This window comes from Planococcus citri, chromosome 1 (assembly GCF_950023065.1).
Source record: "Planococcus citri chromosome 1, ihPlaCitr1.1, whole genome shotgun sequence".
In the NCBI taxonomy this organism is placed as follows: Eukaryota; Metazoa; Arthropoda; class Insecta; order Hemiptera; family Pseudococcidae; genus Planococcus; species Planococcus citri.
The window spans coordinates 71,919,416-71,941,349 of NC_088677.1; the positions used below are offsets into that span (position 1 = coordinate 71,919,416).

General features: G+C 31.7%; 3 protein-coding genes across 8 annotated transcripts in view; all 3 read right to left on the reverse strand.

The window, feature by feature from the left end:
- Positions 1–1,378: 1,378 nt before the first annotated feature.
- LOC135850153 (alpha-tocopherol transfer protein-like) lies at positions 1,379–3,646 on the reverse strand. The gene is made up of 6 exons (XM_065370913.1): positions 3,451–3,646; positions 3,101–3,260; positions 2,599–2,842; positions 2,118–2,228; positions 1,876–1,981; positions 1,379–1,679 (listed from the first exon to the last, which is right to left on the reverse strand). The coding sequence occupies exons 1-6, from the start codon at positions 3,599–3,601 to the stop codon at positions 1,558–1,560; spliced, it is 894 nt and encodes a 297-aa protein (XP_065226985.1). The 5' UTR covers positions 3,602–3,646; the 3' UTR covers positions 1,379–1,557.
- Positions 3,647–4,898: 1,252 nt separating this feature from the next.
- Positions 4,899–10,728, reverse strand: LOC135850141 (uncharacterized). Its single transcript, XM_065370902.1, has 6 exons — positions 10,240–10,728; positions 6,371–6,530; positions 6,021–6,270; positions 5,788–5,898; positions 5,464–5,569; positions 4,899–5,287 (listed from the first exon to the last, which is right to left on the reverse strand). The coding sequence occupies exons 1-6, from the start codon at positions 10,385–10,387 to the stop codon at positions 5,121–5,123; spliced, it is 942 nt and encodes a 313-aa protein (XP_065226974.1). The 5' UTR covers positions 10,388–10,728; the 3' UTR covers positions 4,899–5,120.
- An 84-nt stretch (positions 10,729–10,812) lies between these two features.
- The window catches only part of nrm (neuromusculin), a 593,812-nt gene continuing 582,690 nt past the window's right edge, over positions 10,813–21,934 (reverse strand). For 4 of the 6 annotated variants that reach the window (XM_065370847.1, XM_065370867.1, XM_065370857.1 and 1 more), the window contains 4 exons: positions 19,319–19,449; positions 18,621–19,190; positions 18,091–18,471; positions 12,381–12,521 (listed from right to left, as the gene is read on the reverse strand). In XM_065370847.1, the coding sequence (XP_065226919.1) occupies positions 18,094–18,471; positions 18,621–19,190; positions 19,319–19,449 (1,079 nt within the window). In that variant the 3' untranslated portion in view covers positions 12,381–12,521; positions 18,091–18,093. Of the gene's footprint in view, positions 12,522–18,090; positions 18,472–18,620; positions 19,191–19,318; positions 19,450–21,934 lie in introns of all 6 variants that reach the window. The other 2 variants (XM_065370884.1, XM_065370891.1) reach the window with 2 other exon arrangements.

The window sequence follows — 21,934 nt, forward strand, 5'->3', positions numbered from 1 at the left end:
AGTTTTTTTCTATTAACCCTATCATATGCTTTTTCCAGGTCTATAAAGCACATGTGTGTTTCTAGGTTGTATTCGATCCGTTTTTCCATCAGTAGTTTTACTGTATACTCTCTAAATTTGAAACAGTCAATTTCACTGCTTAGCAGTCACGACATTTTGCCTTTTTAAAGCAGTAGTTTTTTTTACTGCAAAACAGTGAAAAATTACTGAATTGGTCAGTAAAAAATCATTTTGACTGACCAATTCAGTAATTTTTCACTGTTTTGCAGTAAAAAAAAACTACTGCTTTAAAAAGGCAAAATGTCGTGACTGCTAAGCAGTGAAATTGACTGTTTCAAATTTAGAGAGTAACTTGCATCAGTGCATGATCTTCCTTTTCTAAATCCGTTTTGACTTTCTGACAGCTTTACTTCTGCATGCTCTGCCAGTCGTTTTGCCAGTATTTTTGCATATATCTTGTAGCAGGTGTTTAGTAGACTTATTCCTCGGTAGTTTTTCAGGTTTGACATATCGCCTTTCTTGAACAGTGGTATTACAATTGCTGTTTTGAAATCTTCAGGTACCCTTTCTTCTTGGTACATCCTATTTAGGAATTCCAGAAGTCTTCTTTTAAATTCGCCACTTGCATATTTGTACAATTCTGTTGGTATGCCATCTTCTCCTGGAGCTTTTGCATTTTTTGCTGTTCTCAAAGCTTCTTGAAGCTCTTTAATTGAAATTCTGTCTTCTGTTTCTCCAATTCCATCTTCTATCTTTGTATCTTGTGCATTTTCATCACTCCAGAGTTCTTCAAAATATTCCTTTGCATCATTGATTTTAATCTTTGGCAAACCCACTCTATGATTGGATCTGATTAAATTTGATCAGACCTGGATATTCCATCGATCCATTTGGTTTGATCGGATCCGATTTGTTCAGATCTGATTTATCAGAACAGATAATATTCGAACACTCTCCAGATCCAGTCACATTTTATGAGATCTAATTAGATCAGAGTTGTAATTGAATTAGATCGATCGTATCAATTCGCCAGTACCTTATTCTCTGTTTCCAGAATTTTTAGACCAGCTCATAAAATTTGAAATTTCTTTAATTTTTTTTTTTTTTCATGAAGAGAAAGGTTTCCTTATTACCTAAATCAGAATTCTTTATTTTAAAATCTCAGTTTTTAGGAAACATTTTCATCCATCGATTTTTATGATTTATTTTTAGAGGGTGAAATAATGAAATGTTTAGGTACCTAGACTTCCAATTATAGTTTGTTTCTTGATTGAATATTTGTATAGTGGATGACTCTCTAATTGAAATTAAATATTTGCATCTATTTTTTGTAACTTCTTTCCAATGGTCATCAACTTTAAAAAAATTCAAGTACGGATGAGGTACATCATTTATTTATTTGTTTACAATTGTCTTTAAAAATATGCAGGTAGGTAGCTACCTACACGAACCTGTCAATATTTTGAATTAATTAACGAGTTATGGCATGCAAGTAATAGAAAATTGCAATTAAGTAATCTAGACAGATTTATACGAAATGTAACGTCAACTCCAAAATTAGCAGATGATACATTTATTCTTATGTGAGGTATCAACTGGTTTTTTGCTGAAATCAGCTTTATTGGCCTCATCAGAAATGAACCAATCACGATTTTTTTCCATTTCACCGTACCAAATATCTGAAATAAAACAAGATAAAATTAGGTACCTACTTTAGAGGAAATTATGGACATTTTCTCGTCAAGAAATACGGCGACAATTTAAAGTTGAGAATTATACTAGGTAAGTACCTAGGTTTGTTAATGTATTAGAGTATGAGTAGGTAAGTATTTACTGTTCAAATAAAACCGAATGTCCAAAAGAAACAAAATTTACCTCTCATGTCTTCCAGTGATCCTTGATTTCCACCGTAAATTGATGGTAGTACTTCTTTCGGTATCACAGAAATCAAATTTTTAGGATCATCTTTCCACATTTCAATCTGACATAAAGCACACAAGGTACAAATTAAAGCCCTTAAATATCTTTTTTTTTCCAATGTCACGGAACAAGTTTTTTTTTGTAAGATTTTATTCATTTGAAAAATACGCCCGCCCTTGTGTTGAAATTGAACTCACCATATCGCCCATCTTCTTTTTTAAAAAACGTTTGTAGAGTCGAATACCCGGATTCATGGCTGGAATCGAGTTGACGAGGTAAATTTTGTGATGACGAATTGGGATGGTTTTCTGCAAAATAAGAATTAGGTATATGCAGGTAAATATGAAATAATTTTATATTTCTGTAAAGATCATCAGTTTGTTTCAAAATACCCAATGAAAGAATTTCAGCGAATGAGAAAAGGAAAAAAGTTTCTATGAATTATGAACCCCTGAAAAAAGCTATAGGTATACTAGGTCGGTCTACCCAGTGAATTTTCTTCTTTGCTGCCATCTTTTTCGTATCTTTACAAACAGAAAAATTCCCAGATAGGATTTTTCATTTTTTAAAATTAATGTGGACAGATTTTTTTAAAAATTGAGATAATCGAACCTATATTTACTTGAAGGAGATTCACGTTTATGAATAGAATAACAAATACATATATTACATGCCTACCTGCGACAAAACAGCTGATTTTCTCACGATTGAGACCATGTACACGATGATACTCATTGTTACGTTTTGAGCGTCTAAGATATGAATCATCCCTCGAATTCTATCCATTTTTAAACCGAAGTCGAATATCATTAGTGCAAGTTTCATCAAATCATGAAAATCGAAAGTAGTGTTATTGTCAAAAATATGGTACATCATGACACGATATCCATCTGGGGTTAATTTCAAAGAAGGCACGAAAACACTAACAGAAAAAGAAGTGTGGATACGTATAATATCAATAGGTAGATTGTAAAAGTAAGATCAGGCCTCAAGGGAGGTTTTTTTTTGAAGGGGGAGGGGTTCTAGCGACGACACATAATCGAAAGCCATTTAAAAAAAATCAAAATCTGAAAAACAAAAAATTCAGGACATCCTCCAAACGAGCACACTTATCAAATTTTAGCCTCCCAGATCAATTTTGAGGACTAATGAATTTATATTATTTGAGTTAGGTACCTACCATTGTTGCAATAAATGTTCCATTTTATCGAAGCACTGGTCTCGTCCTTGAAAGAATTCCGGCATCACGGTCCTCACTGAGTAATATTCGTCGATCCTTGTTTTTGCCTTTTCTAAACTATTCTTACATCTTAGCAAAAAGTTGGTTAACCATTCATCATCTGAATAAATTCATAAAAATGATGAGATTTCAAATAAATAGAGGGTGTTAATGAAACGTTGGTATCTACAGGCATCGTTGCATCTAAATATAGGTACTTACATGCCTAATTAAATCGCTTACTCGCTAAAAAAATATGTACAAAGTATGTTCTCAGGGTTATATTATTTTGGTAATAGCATTTCTCTTACCTTCTACATTTGGCAAATGTGCTTCTTTTCTTATCCATTCTTTTAGATATTGTACATCATTTTTAACAGATTCTTCTGTTGATGCATTGAATTCTGAAAAAAATTCATAAAGTTGATTTTTCGAACTTACTTCGAAGCACGGTGAACACATGTTGAGGTAATGGTAAAAACAAAAAATTCGTGGGTATGAAATTAATTTTTCAGTTTACTTATGAAGTCATGAATAAAATTACAATATTCAAGACTGAATTTATGGGTAGGTATTTATCTACTAAAGAACAACGAAGCTGCGTTAAAATGCAAATGTACAAATTAATTTTTTTCTCTCATTTTTAAAGCTTTTAGGTATTATTAGGAATTGAACTTCTTGTAGGATAGTTGGTTATTATTTAGCAGGGTCTTAATTGAACATCAACCCAAAAAAACAAAAAAAAAAAAACAACAACAACACTCGCTCGATTAGTGACGGAATCGTTCTTTGTTCATCGCGTAGGTTCGGAAAATTACTCATACTCGACTTTAATTTTTAGGTTAGTGGGGATTTAAATTAGAAAAAAAATTCAAGCCAAGAGAATTTTCTGAAAGCAAAATTTTTTTATTCAACAACCTGCCCCTCTTTCAATTCTAGTAGATGAAAATAGTCAAATGAGCCGAAAAAATCGTTTTTTTCTTTTTTTTTCACAGGATATTTTTATAAATAGGTAAAATCTGATTATAGCACAATATAGCAACATATAAAATCAAAATTAGCGCAATCCAAACAGATTTTACGAAATGAACCTTCAGCTCCTTAATTGATGAAATTATCTCCAATTTCATAACCGGTTTTAAATTATATTTTTTCTGTTTCATTCTCAATTTTAGATTTCACTTTCATTTTCTTGATTTTATTTTTCAGTTTTCGATATAATTATCATAATTATTTTTGATTTTATTTTCGATCGAGTATAACATTTTGTTCTTTAGTTACACGTTTCATTGTTTAGTTCCATTTCGATTTTGAAAGATGGCGTTGGTGGTATGCATTTTGTAGATACTATTCGAAATCGAATTCGAATATTTTTCATTACTACGTAAATCAATTATGTTTTATTGTTTTTTTGAGCCAAATGAGTCGAATATTAAAGGTCGTAATTAGGGGTTTCTGAATCGGCGGGCTCATTTGTGCAATTTTCCCTCAAAGTTCAGGTACTTACTAAATTTTTAAAGTTTTTTTTTTTTTTTTTTTTTTTTTAAGTGCTTTATTGGAACAAAAAGTGTAAGCAATGATTTCTTGAAACTAAAAATTAAACGAAAAACTTATTTTTGCCTCATATTGAATATTTTTTGGAGAAATCATAATTTTAAATCCAAAATAATATTACCTATTCAAAACATTTTCAACGCTGAAAAGAGACCTACAAGCTATAGTTGGAAAGCAGCTTTACGACATTAATAATAAAATCATCAACCACTCGTCTTGGTTTATTAGTAATTACAATAGTTGATTAATTAAATTAGTGACAAACACTAGAAAAATGCACATAAATCTAATAGTTTCTGTTACCTATTTCGTACAAAATTGAAAACATAATATACAGTTAATATTTAATCTCAATCCATGTCAGGATCTTGCATTAATTCTCCGTTTTTCCATGCTTGAACGGGGCATGATTAGGCCAACAAAAAAATTAATCTAAACAAATTTTACGAAATGAACCCTCCATTCCATAATCAGTTGCAGATCCATTTCCAAAGGAACTACTCGTTTCTGCCGATTTCTTGCTGGTACCGGCTTTATTATTTTCATTTAATACGAACCAATCTCGCTTACTTTTCAAATCGTTATGAAAGAGATCTGAAACAAAAAAAATTAAATGTTACCTGCAATTATTTATAAAAAAAACTTTTTACGTAAGTACTATTATTTTTTTCTAACAATAATTTCCAAGTTTACACCTTTCAAAATCCACTTCTCAATTTCAAAGTATGATAAGGTATTAGTGAGTGAGTAATTCATTATAATTAAATTACCTGCTAATTCCTCTATTGGCTTCTCAATGCCTCCGTATATTGCTGGTAATGATTGTTTAGGAAGAACATCGATCAAGTTTTCAGGATTCCCTTTCCATACTACCATCTGAAAGTGAATCGATGACTGAATTAATTAAAATTGAATTTTTAGCAAAATCATTGCTCAATAGTGCAATAACACACCAATAATCATTATCATTACATATTCTTATATTTTAATTTTTATACTTCAATCAAAATCTTTTTCTCTACTCTAAATATGTAGCTTTTTTTCCTCGTAGGTTGCAGTTTTCTGAAATAAAAATAACTAAATTTTGAACTTACTCTATCTGAGATTTCTTTTTTCACCAATGTTTTACCGAACCTTATGATCGGTTCTAATGCTGATATCATGTTTAAAAGGTAAATCTGATGATAACGTAATGGACTACTTTTCTGTAAAATAAATTCAACCATGCAGATACCAAACCCAATCTGATTGATTTATGAACATGATGTACATACATTGTACACATCAATACCTAGTACCTACTTAAGGAGGTACTTATAGTACTTACCACGGTTAAAGTAATGAATTTTTTCACTATTGGGAACATCGTGGTGATCAAATGCAACGTGATGTTTTGAAAATCGTAAATAAAAATCGCTCCTCGGATTTTATCCACTTTCATACTGTAATCGAATAATAATTGCGTTTGTCTAATGAAATCTTCATTACTAGGTTGACCAGTCTTTATGGCGTCCGAAATGCGAAATATGAAAATACGATATCCCTCCGGAGTCAGCTTCGGGAGTGGTATAAAACAGCTGAAATTAATACAAAATTAGATTATATTTTATATTACGTTACGTTACGACTCCTCGGTCTCGATATGATTTCGTTATTAATTTAGGTACCTATACTCACAAATATTGAGAGAACTGTGGGTATTTTTCGATACACGAATCTCTGTCTTGAAAAACTTCAGGCATCGAGGTTCTAGTGGTGTAATATCCGTCGATAATTTTTTTCGTCTTTTCTATACTGTTTTTGCATCTCAATAAAAAGTTGGTTAACCAGTCATCATCTGTGTGGATAAGAAAACATGTTTGAAATTAAAGAGTAAAATATGAGCGATTTACTAATACTAAAATGTTTTCAAAAAAAGATCGAATCTCACCTCTCGGTTTCAGAAAACACATTGACGATTCAAAACCGGTATCAAAGAAGAGATTTTACCTCATTTTTAAACAAAATTCCTGCAAAACTCACCATATGCAACTTGAAATGCAATCCTGCGACTACAGTTGCGGAATTTTTATACCCTAAATCGTCAGATGGTGCTTTAAAATATTGTCTCAGTGTCAGACCAGTTTATCAAAAACAGACCAAAAATGTCGTTTTTCATTTTTTCAAAATTACCACTAAATTAGAATCTATGTATTAAAATCAAAAATGTCAAAACATGACAAAGGAGGAGTTGCGATAAGGCCATTTTTTGACACGAGCTAGTTATCGACTCAAAACCACTTTTAAAATTTTGTAATAAATGTCCCAAATACGAATCCGTGGTTGATCAACCCAAAATGACCATTTTTTGGGCTCCAGGGGTTCCCAAAGTTGCGAATAAAAAAATAATTTTAGGAACCACTGAGTATTATTTTCAAAAACTTTTTTAGCATAAAATATCTGTTTGAGCCAAATAAACGTTATACGAGGTGATTTTCTTACTTTCGACCCTCGGGGGCAAAAATTGGGGGGTTTCAATTTTTTGAAAATTTTGGGACCACCATTTTGGACCTACCCCTTCGAACCCCGCTAAAAAGATTTTTACAGTTTATTAGCATCTGAAAGACCTCCATCCTACCAAATTTTGAGCTCAATAAAAATTTTCACTGGTACTCAAAAATCCAATTTTCCAATTTTTCGTAATTTCGATATTTTGGGAACCCCTGGAAACCTAGAAACCTGCGATTTGCGCCAAACGTAACGTTTTGATGTATATTCGATTACTTAGATGAAAAAGTTGAATTAAGCTCCCTGTACATTCGTAATTTTGAACCCTTTTTTTAGAGCCCCCCCATTTTAAGCACCCCTAAAAAAGACGTTTGTGCATATTTTTTCAAATAAATTGAAGAATTTACATTTGAAACACACTAGCAAGTGCTCGATAATTTTTCATATGATTTTTCCAGTAACTTTCAAAAACGTTTTCATGATTTCAACAAAGTAAAAATGCCATAATTTGACCTAAAATAGCTCAATTATTTTGAAAGTTACAGGAAAAATCAAATGAAAAATTATCGAGCACTTGCTAGTGTGTTTCAAACGTAAATTCTTCAATCATTCATTTGAAAAAATATGCATAAACGCCTTTTTTAGGGGTGCCTAAAGTGGGGGCTCTTTTAAAAAAAGTTCCAAAATTACGAATATCAGGGAGCTTAATTTAACTTTTTCATCCAGATTATAGAATATATACCTCAAAACGTTACGTTTGGCGCAAATCGCAGGTTTATAGTTTTCCAGGGGTTCCCAAAAATTTCGAAATTACGAAAAATTGGAAAATTGGATTTTTGAGTACCAGCGAACATTTTTACTGAGCTCAAAAGTTGGCAGGATGGAGGTCTTTCAGATACTAATAAACTGTAAAAAGCTTTTTAGCGGGGTTCCAATGGGTAGGTCCAAAATGGCGGACTTCCAAAATTTTCAAAAAATTGAAACACCTCATTTCAGCCCCCAAGGGTCGAAAATAGAAAAATCTCCTCGCATAACGTTTATCGGGTTCAAACCGATATTTTACGCTAAAAAAGTTTTTGAAAATAATACTCAGTGGTTCCTAAAATTATTTTTTTATTCGCAACTTTGGGAACCCCTGGAGCCCAAAAAATTGTCATTTTGGGTTAATCAGCCATGGATTCGTATTTGGGACATTTATTACAACTTTTTAAAAGTGGTTGAGTCAATAACTAGCTGGTGCCAAAAAATGGCCTTATCGCAACTCCTCTTTTCAGACTAATTAGCTGCTGATTAAACCAATCAAAAACCTCACGAAATTGCAAAAATTCAAAAATTTGGGGCGTGTTTCGGCTCTTTTGTAATTACCACGTAATTACTGCAATGTCCCTTTCAACAGAAGAAGAAGTTTTATTAGCTGATAATTGATAATTAATTAGAATTACTCAGCATGTCATCAAAATCAAACTCATCAAAAAACCTTCAGAAATTCAATTTGTTTGATCTTTGATCCAAAAATTCAAAGTTTTTCAAATACGTATCGATGTTTTTAAGATGAAGTTTCAATGCTAAAAATGCAATAATTGCAATAAATGCAACCTTAAATCCAAACGACCCACCAAATCCTAATTCTTCAACTTTGAAATTTTTTACAAGCTTTAAGGAAGCTTTTTGGAGCCAAACAAATTATCGTCGAGAAGGTTCCTGACACAGAGAATCAATTTCAGGTGTTAATTTTACCCCAATGTGCAAAGTTTCTCGGATAAAGATATTTCTTATTGGAAAAATTGAACTTTCAAGGATGAAAATGCAATATGGCTTAAAATAATTGGTATACTCGTATTCGTAATCAGCGATGCTCAATTAGTAATAATCGACCCATCGTACACTGTATTAGAGTTTTCTTATTCAACAACTGAACAAGAAAAAATTAAAACAGCTCCAGCGCCATCTATAATACGCGACGTGAAACATCTCGCCAACAGAGAGCACAAAATTTGAAAATTATGAAACAGCGCTTTCGACGGCAAAACGAGGAACTTCTTTTGTACTCGTCATTCGTGCACTGAAAATGGTCATTTTATTCCACTTTTCTGGGGGGCACAAAAGAACTTTCTGCTTTCACCGCCTGAAGCACTGATCCAATATTTTTCCCACGATTCGTTCTCTGTTTAACGGTAGTTTCATATTTCGCATGATAGATCGCGCTGCAAACTGTTCTCAATCTGGATTCTGGATAATTTTTTTCAAACCAATTGAAAATAATTAAATTTCATTAGGTACTTTCAAGTCCAAATTGACCATACAATGAGTTCAAGTGGGTGTTTTATGAATTATGACGTAGGGAATACAATAGTGTAACTATTTTCAACGTAGAGTGTATTCATGGAGCAATAAATATTCTAAATCAGTCATCGATGGTAAGATGGTTTTAGTAAGAGAAATGTTGATTTTTCAATAACACTGATCCTTCAAAATGATCAATATGCAGGTTTCTCGATACCTACTACGGATCTCTTGGTGAAGATATTTTTCACGTAGAATAAATAATTGATCTGGAAAATCGTCATTTTAAATCCTATCTACGATGAAAATACATTTTTTTTTGAGTTAGAAATGCAATTGGAGGCGATTAAATATTATATACTTTTCGTATTTAATTTAATAAATTATGTAGGTGTTTGTTTTCGTTCAGCTGTTTTCTGACTGAATTTTGAATTTTTTAGTGGAGAAAAAAATATCATTTGAATACCTAGTTCAGTTGAAAATTAAAACACATCATTCAATAAAGCACGAATTTTATGATGAGGGTGAAAATAATTTAATCATCATTTTAATCGTGCTCTTATTTTGTAACAAATAAATTAAATATTTTTAATTTTTTTTTTCAATAACTAAGCAAACAAAAAAATTGAAACTAAAAATTCAAGTAGTTCTGAGAAAGAATTCGACAGATAATTTTCTAAACCTCTTCTCGTTTTCTAAAAAAAAAAAATGAATCTACATATACGTAGAGACTAAATATTTACTCAAAATTATCACATCGAATCAACTTCCCTTACCTTCTATATTCGGTAAATGCGACTGTTTCTTCATCCATTCCTTCAACTGGCGAACATCATTTTTCACAGACTCTTCGGTACCATTAAATTCGGCAAAAAATTCATAAAGTTGAGTTTCCGTACAAAGCTGTAAATAATTCGAAGCCATGATGATTCAAATTTTCCAAAAACGATCACCAAACTTTCACGAAACACTAAACTATTATAACCGGCTAACTACGAAAAACTAAACAACATTTTCACGTGTTCAATTCACAATTTACATCGATTCATTTTCCCAAATATAAAACGTAACTGTTTCAATAGGTGATTTAAATTCGGAGTTTTTAATATCTAAAATAAAAATCATCGTATCACCAACCGGCCGACCTTGGTAACAATTCGCATCGCAGCTAATTAACATCTCTTTTACATTCGCGTATCCCAAAATATTGGCGAGTAAAACAAGTCATCTGTATCACTACTACGTATGAGATAACCTACGTTACGTCTGGTCTCGGTCACGTTCAATGTAAACTGAAATTCCTTCCTATTAAATTCTTTCTTACGTTCAAACAAAAACTATACCCCAAATTTAAATAAAAATCTCAACAATTATTTATTAATACAATCAACTTTACAATATTATACAAGAAAACATCACAATGTAAACAGAAATACACACAGTGGTAGATAGAGAGAGAGAGAGGTAAATCATACAAGTAGTTACACGTAATACAAGGTACATAAAAGAAAAAAAAAATTACATAGGATTAGTCGTTGCAATTATTTTTATATTAAAAACACATCGTAGGTAGGTATAATTCTCGAATTTTAACACCGTTCACCATGTCACATCGTGCTCAGGTGTTTCCTAAACATATCCATATGGCATCTAAAAGCTTCGTATTGAGAAACCGTTCGACTATAATACTTTCAATATTGATTTCGATTCGAAATAAATTACGAAAAAAAAATTACAGGGATCTCGTAAAGAAAAAAAAACCACAATATAAAACTAACAAGGCAGTTTCGCGAGTATTTATAAAATTAAGTCTTGTACGAAAGTAAAAGATATGGATAAATGAATCACGAAAAAAAGATATATAAAAATGTAAGTGTTTTCTCACGTATTGAGCTACGAATGTAGACTAGAAAAAAATTCATAAAATGAGAAAAATTTCGATTTTCTTTTTTTTCTTTTTTGTTTTGGTACACAACGGACGATGAAAAATTCTAAAAAAAAAAAAATAAATGAATAAAATAATATTGCATGGCTGATTGTTAATACAAAGGTATTCGAGGAATTAGTAGGGGCATATTTAAATAAATAGACATTATACACAGATAGAAAAAGAAATAGTGGTAAGAGGAGAGGAAGGGGAAGGGGGTACTCGAACTATAACACACTCGTGTATACAAAATATAGAAACGAAATATACATACAGTATAAGTAGCTGTAATTACACATGAGCCAAATTTCAAATTGACTAGAAAAAAATTCGTTTTTCGTAAAAATTAACGCAAATCATTTGGCTTAAATGTAATCGCAGGGGTTTTCCAATACTTTGAAAAAATTACAAATAAATACTAACGTACGAGTACAAAACAATAGAACCTAGTTTTTTAAAAAAAGAAAAAAATTTACCGGTGATTGTCTCATACTACACTAATAAAAAAATTTTCACAATATCGATACCTCCCATTTTTTTTTTTTTTTTTTAAATAAAATTTTCCTTAATTTTGACCGTTTTTTTTTTTTCGTTTAAAAAAAACCACACGTGTACATTCGTCAAATACCACAAAAAATATTGAGTTATACCGTACAAATGATAATACAATAATAAAAATGATAATAATAATAGAAAAAAAAAACATTATTATGACATACACGTAATGAAATAACATTTAAAAAGGTAACAAAATGAAACGATTTTTCGCAAATAAAATGTATATAAAGTGCGCGTTTATAAATTGTACACAGTTATCAAAATTTATGTTATTATAGGTAGGTATAACACTAGACAGTCGATTTATCGATGAACTTTTCAGTTTTCGCACACATTCGCATACATCGGTACAAATACACAATATATCGTAAGTATATAGGCAAACACAGCCGCTCATCTTCTCCGACCTGGATGGATTACATTTCAAAGTAGATAATCTTCTGACTCAGTTTCCGATTCGTTTCGCTGTTTTTGAGCTGCCGCGTAAATCGAAGCCGCTTTGTAATTAATTGGACCGTAAGAGCGATAGTCGACGTCCGCGTAGTTCAAGTCCGAAAATTCTGGCCTGAAAGGCTGTGGAAAATAAACAAGAGCATTAATGAGGTGTTTTTTAAAAATATAATGTGTACATGAGCAAAGTAGAAATGTCGTTTGGTTAAAAAAAAAAAACAAAAATCAAAAACACACGTAAAAACAATTCAGCTTCAGAATGATGTGAAAATAGCTGAAATTACATGTATGAAAGTTGGTTGAAATCCGAATAGATTTCATTGAAATGGAAACAAAGCTATCTTACAGTAGGTACCTAATTCTAGAGTTGAACTTTCGAGAAAAATTACCAAAACAAAAGTTTCCGCATCATCATGCTATGAAGAAAAGAACACCTATGGCAAAAAATTAAAAAATGATGAAAGAAAGCAGCCTCAGAGATGAAAACTCATCTCAATATATTTTCTCCTTCGTACAGAAACTACGTTAGAATTCAGTATTAATGGTAGAATTCAGTCTCAAGGAGACCCAGCAATCAAATGTTTCCACAAAAATGGGTTTCGAGAATTTTTTAAAGAATTTTAAGCCTAAATGAATTGGGTCAGGATTTTTGAAATTTTTAGAAAAATAATAAGTACTGCAACCCATCAAAATATGTTGAAATTTCTTGAGAAAATCAAATATTTCCACGAAAACGTTTTTTGAGCATTTTTGAAGAATTTGAGTTCAAATTTATGTCATGATTTTCGGATTTTCCAAAAAGTATAATATGCGACCAATCAAAATGGGTTAAAATTTCACGAAAAATTCAAATGTTTTTACAAAAACGTTTCTCGTGAAATTTTGAAGAATTTTTAGCCCAAAATTGAACAATGATTTCGGAAATTTCTGAAAAAATTGTCATTCGACCCATCAAAATGGTTCTAAATTTCAGCACAACATCAAAAATTTCTATGAAAATTTTTTTAAGCGCGTTTGAAATTTATTCGATAAGTTATAACAAATTTTAATAAGTCGCAGCAATTTTTTTTAAATTTCAAAACCAATTGTCAAATTAATTTAGGCTTAAAATTCTTCAAGAATGCCCAAAAAACATTTTCGTGCGGAAACAGTTGATTTTTTTCGAGAAATTTTAACCTATCTTGATAAGTTGGAGTGAATTTTTTCAAAATTTCAAAAATTATGCCCCAGTGTTGGACTAAAAATTCTTCAAAAATTCTAAAAAAAAACAATTTTGTGAAAATATTTGATTTTCTCTCGAAATTTTAACCTATTTTGATAGGTCACATTACACTTTTTTAAAAATTTCAAAAATCATGGCCTAATTTTGAGCTCAAAATATTTCAAAAATATTTGAAAAACATTTTCGAAGGAATTTTCGAGTTTCCGGCAAAATTGTAATCCATTTTGATAGGTCACAACATCACTTTCTGGAAAAATTCAAAAATTCTTCAAAATAAAAAAACACGCTGGAGGTTTCAGAAGTTCCCAAAATGATGAAATTCCTAATCGGGCTACATAGATTGATTTTAAATATTAAAAAAACACTCACACTTGTGCACGTATTTAATACTGCTCCACAAACAGAACAATTTTGTTAATTTTTCTTTTTTTTTTGGGCAAAATTTGATTAAATTTCAAAAATTATGTTCCAGTTTTAAGCTAAAAATTCTTCAAAAATTCTCAAAAAACAATTTCACAAAAATATTTGATTTTCTCTCGAAATTTGAACCGTTTTTGATACGTTGCATTACACTTTTTCAAAAATCTCAAAAACCATAACCCAATTTTGGGCTCAAAATTTTTCAAAAATCTTCAAAAAAATTGTTGAGGGAACGTTTTCAAATTTCTGACGAAATTTCAACTTATTTTGATAGGTCGCATTACACATTTTCAAAAATTTCAAAAACCATAACCCAATTTTGGGCTTAAAATTTTTTTAAAATGTTGGAAAAGTTTTTTCGAGGGAATATTCGAATTTCTGGCAAGATTTTAACCTACTTTGATAAGTCACATAACACTTTTTCAAAAATCTCAAAAACCATGACCCAATTTTGGGCTTGAAATTTTACAAAAATGTTCGAAAACAATTTTCGAGGTAATATTTGAATTTTTGCCAAAATTTTAACTGATTTTGATAGGTCGCAACATCACTTTCTGGAAAAATTCGAAAAATCTTCAAAATCAAAAATCATGCTGGAGGCTCCAGAATTTGCCAAAATGATGAAATTTCTTTATTCGGGTCCAGAGGTTAATTTTAAATAATATATATGTGTTTCCAAAACGCACTTAGTCCAAAAAAATATTGATAAGAAAATAGTACAATTTGGAAACGTAAAATGGCCCAAATTGGCTAATTTTTTGATATGTTGTAGCCAAGACCCTTGGGCACAACATATCAAAAAATCAGCCATTTTGGGCCACAACTTTATGCTAGATGGCCTTACAACCTCAGAATCTTTGAAAATGGACTTAGTGCGTTTTGGAAACACATGCTTCATATAAAAAAACACACACACACTCGAGCAGGTTTCTAAAATTGCCCCACAAACAGAACAATTTTGCAATTTTTTCTCTATTTTGAGCCAAATTTGATTTTTAAAATTCCCAAAATTTTTAAAAATGAATTTCAGTTCCTGAAGTTTTGGCTAGCGGGGTATTTCTGCATGCTGTGCAATTTTTACCCCAAAAATTTTTTTACACCAGGGTAAGAACTACTGTCGAAAAATTAAAATGTTGATCATTTTGACCACGAAAAAGGAGGACAAAAAAATACATTATTATACTTCACATATATTTACAGCATTTTTCTCCCCCCTTCCTCTGTATTTTCTGTTTTTTTTTTCTTCAAGAAAATTCGGATTTTTTCAAAATAAAATCGAACTAAGTATAGATCAATTTTGAAATTATTTACGCGAATTCGCCAAAAGTTGAGGCATGTACTCTTCACTCTTCATCATGCTAACAGCTCAATGAGGGTTTATCTCGCCGGCGAGCTAATACCACAGGCCACCAGCTGACTCAGCTAAATACCTGGGAATGCATTTGGACTCCAGATTATCATGGAAGGTCCATGTGAAAATGAAGTCCAACCACATGAAAAAAAAGGAGCGGCAACTTTATTGGCTGATTGGAAGGCACTCGGAGTTGGACGTGAGCTGCAAAGTCCTGGTCTAAAAGCAGATTATTCGACCTATCTGGACATATGGTCTCATGGTCTGGTGCTATGGGGCTGTGCAAAGAGGTCTAATTGCCAGATGATACAGAGAAGGCAAAATGAAATACTGAGAATGATCGTAAATGCATGCAGATTCTCACGCAATGACTATATCCACGCAGACTTAAATATTCCATACGTTGATGAAGTACGAGAATATTACGCGGATGCCCAGGAGAAGTGCCTATGTTACCGTTAAAGTATTTACTCCAGGTAATGTATGAAATAACTAGTTATTTCATACATTAACGAAAAAGTATTTAATGCTAGTAAATTGTTCACAGTTTACCTATTAGGTAATGTATGAATAATCTAGTTATTCCATGAAATAGCTATGTGTGATCAGTTAAATCATGAAATGAGCTGTTGAAAATATTTTTGTGGTGAGTTTTTCATCAAGTGAAGGGGTTTTTTCAACTTTTTCAACGGATATGTAAAAATAGGGAGTCAAATGGGTCAACTTCACCAGTCAACACTTTTTTTCATGTTCTAATAAAAAAAATCACATTTTTCGCAAACTTTCAATTTTTAAAATCGACTTTACGACATAATGCCATCCCAATTTTTTAGTATGTTGCTTAGCATGAAAAGTTGTCCATAATATATTTTTTTCAGCATTTTTGAGAGTTGGAATGATATGAAAACTACGTTTTGAAACTTTTCGAGCTGATTTTTCATACGAAAAAAAAAGGGCAGCACTGATTTTTTATGATATCACCAAAAAAGCCTTTCAAAGCCCTAACTATGGGAAAAAGTTCCATTTTGGTAGGTATCGCGGTTATGGAGTTATCTACTGTTGAAATTGATGATATTTCAAGTTCACTGAAAACTTTGACACCCCCTAGCAGCTTTTAAAAAAGGGCTAGAGGGCTGCAATTTGCGCCATTGATCATCCCTTTGGAAAGTCTTTCCACTGGAAAAATTTAAAAATGATCACCAACCCTTACCATTTCTTGGTCGAATTGAAGTGGATTGACCCTTCATATATGCTGTAGCTTTGAATTAACCTTCATTTCTTACTTTATCGCAGTTCATTCATTGAATTCACACTTCAACTAAACACACCTAGTGTATGTATGAAATAACTAGGTAAAGTGTAGAAGAAAATTTGATTTCACACTTTTTCGTTAATGTATGAAATAACTAGTTATTTCATACATTACCTGGCATTAATGCTTTAACGGTAACACCTACACAGTCACATCAACACTGAAGCAATCCAGCTGCTGCACCCTCATGGGCCTCAGAGGCTATGGAGAAGCAAAGCCTTTGGATTAGAAATTAGAACTAGGGGAGGGTGGTACATAGTGAGACATTTAAAATTGTTTTGGCCAGAATGGACAATTATGCACCAATTTTTTTCGTAAGTGTAGGAACTCGAACACGCTCGTATAACACATACGTTTATTCATGATTATGTACAATGATAGAATAATATACTCGAGTATAAATGGTAAATATGTTGCTACGTACGTAGAGATAACAATCGAATAGGTGGGGGGTATTGACGGATACTACAGTAAGTAAGTAAAAATCATTTGAACGAGCTTTTTTTCTGCATTAAAGAGTATTTTTTTTTTAAAATTTGACTTCAAAATTTTTTTCCATGACCAAAATAAACATTTTCAGAAATGTCTCACTGTGTACTTGGTGTGGTACACACTGAGACGCGAACTTTATTTTTCTTTTCTCATTGTAAAATGATTAAATACATTTGAAAAATATTTATTGTACCCTTAGGTGTCATAATTAGTAAGTACATTAGAAAAATGATTGTATATCTATATCATCAAAATTGAAGGGAAATTGAATGAAACTCTGTAAAAGTGTATACCATATGTGTGAGCTGCTTTCCAGAGACTCAATTCACCTTTTATTACCTTATCTACCATTTCTGACATGACTTTTGCCAAAATAGTGCCAATTTTTCAATTTTTTTCAGGTGTGCTGCATTTAAAAATCCTATTTTTTTTTCATTGTCATCCTAACTCCAAGTATTGGAAAAGTGTTCTCTATGAGTGTGTGCACCTCAAATTCATAATGCCAACTAAGAACAGTCAGAAGCGCAGCTACAGCACAACCAAATAACCCCAAGTCCTCCTATCAAGAAATGGCAGGGGTCTCTTACCTTGACTGCTTGGAAGCAGAAGGCACTACAACAACTGGCTTGTTGAGTAGTGCTGAAAGGCATGAGGCTTTGCGATCAGTGGTCAGAGAAAAACTAGAGTGTTCCCCCTAGGGGGGGGTGTCTGGAACAAGGACCACTGGGACCACATGAGAACAGCCACACGTTAGAAGATTTCAACTAGAGACTTCCAGTGGTGAGGTTGTTCTTTGATCATACAAAAAAGCCAACTCTTAAGGATAATCCGATCAGCCCCCAGTCCATTCTGATATAAAACTTTCTACAATAGGTAATTATTTTGATTTACTTACATATCACACATCGATCTCTCTGCCTACGTCGTGGAATTTAATAACGGCGTATTCCGTATGATAGGGGTAAGTCTGAGTGTTCGAGATAGGCGGATGCCTATGGTGTTTCTTCTTATGCCTACTGACTGTAAGGTCGGCGTACACTAGGCCATTGTTTAGGTGATGCGTGGACGGATACGAGGAATTATGGTGCCTGGGTACGGTAGGCGGACCACCTCGCGGAAACGTTGGCGAAAGCACGTTATTCGCGGTGGCATTTTTGATTGATTTCTTTAAACTTAAATTAGTCGTTATGCTGCCGTTGTACTGTCTGCAATTTTTGTTAGTAGGCGTTAATCTAAAATACTCCATAGGACTAGAATTAGTTAGATGCGACGATGCCTGCGAATTATCCAAACAAAACAAAACAAACAAACAGAGAACAAATGTTAGTTACAGCTGATTCGTTATCACATAAAGATGATATTTTTAAATAGCAAAACACACGATATTTTTACAGCAAACTACCGGTGCAGCGATCTACAACAAACCTTGGCTTTATTATCAGCTCCACGAGTAGGATTCGGGGTACTAGTTTGGTTTTGATTCGCCGTATTTGGCGTTATGGGAATAGGAACATTCTGATACGTGTGCTTGGCACTTGGTTTATTGAAGCTGAAGCCGATCACTTTCCTGGGCGCAGGGACCGGCTTAGGAAGCGTTTTTGGCACTTGTTCGTCGCTGGCGCCGACGTTGTCGTCACCATTGGCACTTTTTGGCTCGACCGGAGACGATTCTTTGATGGGTAACATCGGTATTTTATTTTTCTTAGGAGTTCTCAAAGATCTAAACTGAGGCCAGTTTGGACGCGTACGTTTGGGTCTCAGTGAATTGAATCTCGGATCGTCGCCATCTTTGGGCTCCTGCTCCTGCTGCTGGGAATCCGATCCAGGAGCACTTCCTCCTCCTCCTCCTGTATTTCGACTACGAGTTGAACCGTACCCGGAAGATCCATCGTACTGGCTTTGGGAACTTGGTGGACGAGTGGTGTCCGTTTCTGGGGGAGGAACTGGCGGTGGCGGGGGTATCTGAGGCACCGGATTTTGTGATTTTTGCTCAAGCTGTTAGTACGAGTAATCAGAACACACAACAAAAGCCAACTATCAAGCCAAACGAATCAAGCAACACACATAGCTACTGATGGTACAGTCATAAAAAGTCAATCGATGCGAATCGATTGCGGTATTACCTTGTTTGGAGGATTCTGCATTCCGTGAAATGGTAAATTTTCATAGAACGCTTTATCGTTTTCTGGCTGCAGCAGAGCATCGTTCGCTGAATGAAAACTGTTCTTGTTCTTATTGCTTAAGTCGTTCGAGCCTGCGGAAAACATCGTCAATGTAGAAAAGTCACATATAAAAGGAAAGTTTTTAAGTTACATGGGCTCGTATTTGGATTTGAGACTCTTTTTTTCTGTGCAAACTCGACTTATGGCAACAGTTTCACCTGCCTAAATGGAAATCAGATTCAAGGACAATAAAATTGTTGTTTGGGAAAAATTTGAAGAAAAATTCAATAAAGTAATCATCATTTTGGAAATAATCTTTCAATCAAATTTTTGTAAATTTTCATGCGATTTTTTCAAAAATTATTGAACCTCATAAATCTACATACATTTTTGATTATTTATTCTGATAAATGTCCTTTTAATGCTAAAGGTATCAATCTACGAGTATACCTAATTAAAATTGAAAAAATAATTCGAAAAGTAACTGGGCCAATCAACATTTTCATCCCTTTTCCACAAAAATACCATCACTAAAGGGTCCTAAAATCATTGCAAAACTGAAAAATGGCCAAGAACAACAATTCGAAATTTTTTTTTTGCATTAATTCCTGCAAAATGTCAGAAAAAAAATCTGAATGAAAACTGATTAAGACTTCTAAATTAAATTCTGTTCAAGAGTCTTCAATTTTAATATTATAAAGCTTTCAACCAAAAATTCAAAATTTTGATTTTAAAATTCTCAACTCAGATTATTTCCGATCTTGATTAAAAAAATCAATTTTCATCAAAAGTTTTCAGTTTTTATTACAATATTTGAATCTTTCTTTAAAAGTTTAAAAGTTCCAATTTTGATGAAATTAAGGACTAATCAATTTCAATAGAAAATTCTCATTGATTAAAAATTCTCAACGCTGATAAAAAAGTTGTCTCTTTGATAAAATTCCTCAGATGATTGCAAATTTTGAATTTTTCTCAAAAACTTAATATTTGGACCAAGTTTTTGAATTTGATTAAGTAAATTTTAAAATAATAATTTTGAATGAAAATTCCCAACTCAAATTCAAAATGTTCAATTCTTGTTAAAAATTCTCAATATCAATCAAAATTTCTTAATTTTGAATTTCAAAAAAAAAATTCTGACTTAACAGTTTTGATTTCAATCTTCAATTTTAGTTCAAAAATTGTCAATTTCCACCGAAAAAATCTCAATTTCAACCACGAAAATTGCGGTTTTGAATCTAGAATCACAACTTCAATTAAAAGTTTTAGATTTTGATTGAGAATGAATTTTGATTAAATTACCTACTCATCTAATTTCCATCAAAATTTCTTAATTTTAATAAAAATCCACAATTTTGATTTCAAATAATTTTTATTTAGAAATATTTAACAAAATTTTTCAATTTTGATTAAGAATTTTCAACTTTGATACAAATTTCTCAAATCTGTTGTAAAATTTTCAAATTTTGATTAAAAATTCTCAACATTGATCAAAGTGACTCAATTTTCAATTTTCAAAAAAAGATCTATTCAATTCTGGTTGAATAATATTTTCAATTTTAATTCATAAATTTTTCAATTTCAGTTCGAAAATTGTCAAATCTGATTGAAAACTTCCTGATTTTAACCATGCGATTAGAACTTTCGATTTTGATTCAAGAATCAACAATTTTGGTTTAAAACTTCTCTATTTTGATTTTAAAATCTTCAACTTTGGTTAAAAATTTTCCATTTTGATTAAGAATTTTAGATTTTAACCAAAAAAGTTTCGATGTTGAAAGAAATATTTTAATTTTAATTGAACACTTCAAAAGAGTTGAATTCTCATTTTTGATTGAAAGTTCTCAATTTTACATAATATTTGACATCTTCAAATTTTCTAAAAAAAAGTTTCAATTTTAACTGAATATTTTCAACTTTGACTCACAAATTCCCAAAAAATGACCAATTTTGACCAAAAATCAATTAGTAAATCTTTTAAAGTTGATCCAAGAATTCTCAATTTTGACTAAAAGTTTTCAATTCTGATTCAGAATTATTAATTCTGTTTAAAAAAGTAATTTTCAACGAAAGGTTTTAAATTTAAAATTTCTCATTTTCAATTTTAGAATTCTCATTGGATTATAAACGCTTTCAATTTTTATTTTCATTGAAAAAAAGGTTCCTAATTCTGATTTCAAATTCCAAATTTTCATTTAAAATTCTTTCAATTTTGACCAACAATTTTAATTTCAACCATAAACTTTGAATTTTGATAGTGAAATTCTCATATTTCGATAAAAAAATTCTCAGTTTTGAGTAAGAAATTCTCAGTTTTAAATAATTGATTTAAATATTCTCAATATTGAGCCAAAATTTTCAATTTTTGATTTGAAAATCAATTTTTAATTGAAAAGGTACTCCCCATTTTAATTGAAGCTCTCAATTAAATGTTTTCAACTGTGATTAAATTCTCAAGTAAACATTTTCAATTTTGATTTAAAGCTTAAAATTTTGATTCAAATGCTTAGTTTTGGCCAAAAATTGTCAATTTTGATTTCAAAATTCACAGTTTTAATCAAAATTTTTCAATTATGA

What these genes read in the sequence shown, in the direction of transcription:
- LOC135850153 (XM_065370913.1), bottom strand. Translation starts at nt 3,601, where the DNA reads ATGTGTTCACCGTGCTTCGAAGTAAGTTCGAAAAATCAACTTTATGAA. An exon ending in GAACATTTATTGCAACAATG is followed by an intron (nt 2,843 to 3,100) that starts GTAGGTACCTAA and finishes TTTTTCTGTTAG; the next exon opens with TGTTTTCGTGCCTTCTTTGA. An exon ending in ATCACTGGAAGACATGAGAG is followed by an intron (nt 1,680 to 1,875) that starts GTAAATTTTGTT and finishes GTTTTATTTCAG; the next exon opens with ATATTTGGTACGGTGAAATG.
- LOC135850141 (XM_065370902.1), bottom strand. Translation starts at nt 10,387, where the DNA reads ATGGCTTCGAATTATTTACAGCTTTGTACGGAAACTCAACTTTATGAA. An exon ending in GCATTTACCGAATATAGAAG is followed by an intron (nt 6,531 to 10,239) that starts GTAAGGGAAGTT and finishes TTATCCACACAG; the next exon opens with ATGATGACTGGTTAACCAAC. An exon ending in CCACAGTTCTCTCAATATTT is followed by an intron (nt 6,271 to 6,370) that starts GTGAGTATAGGT and finishes TATTAATTTCAG; the next exon opens with CTGTTTTATACCACTCCCGA.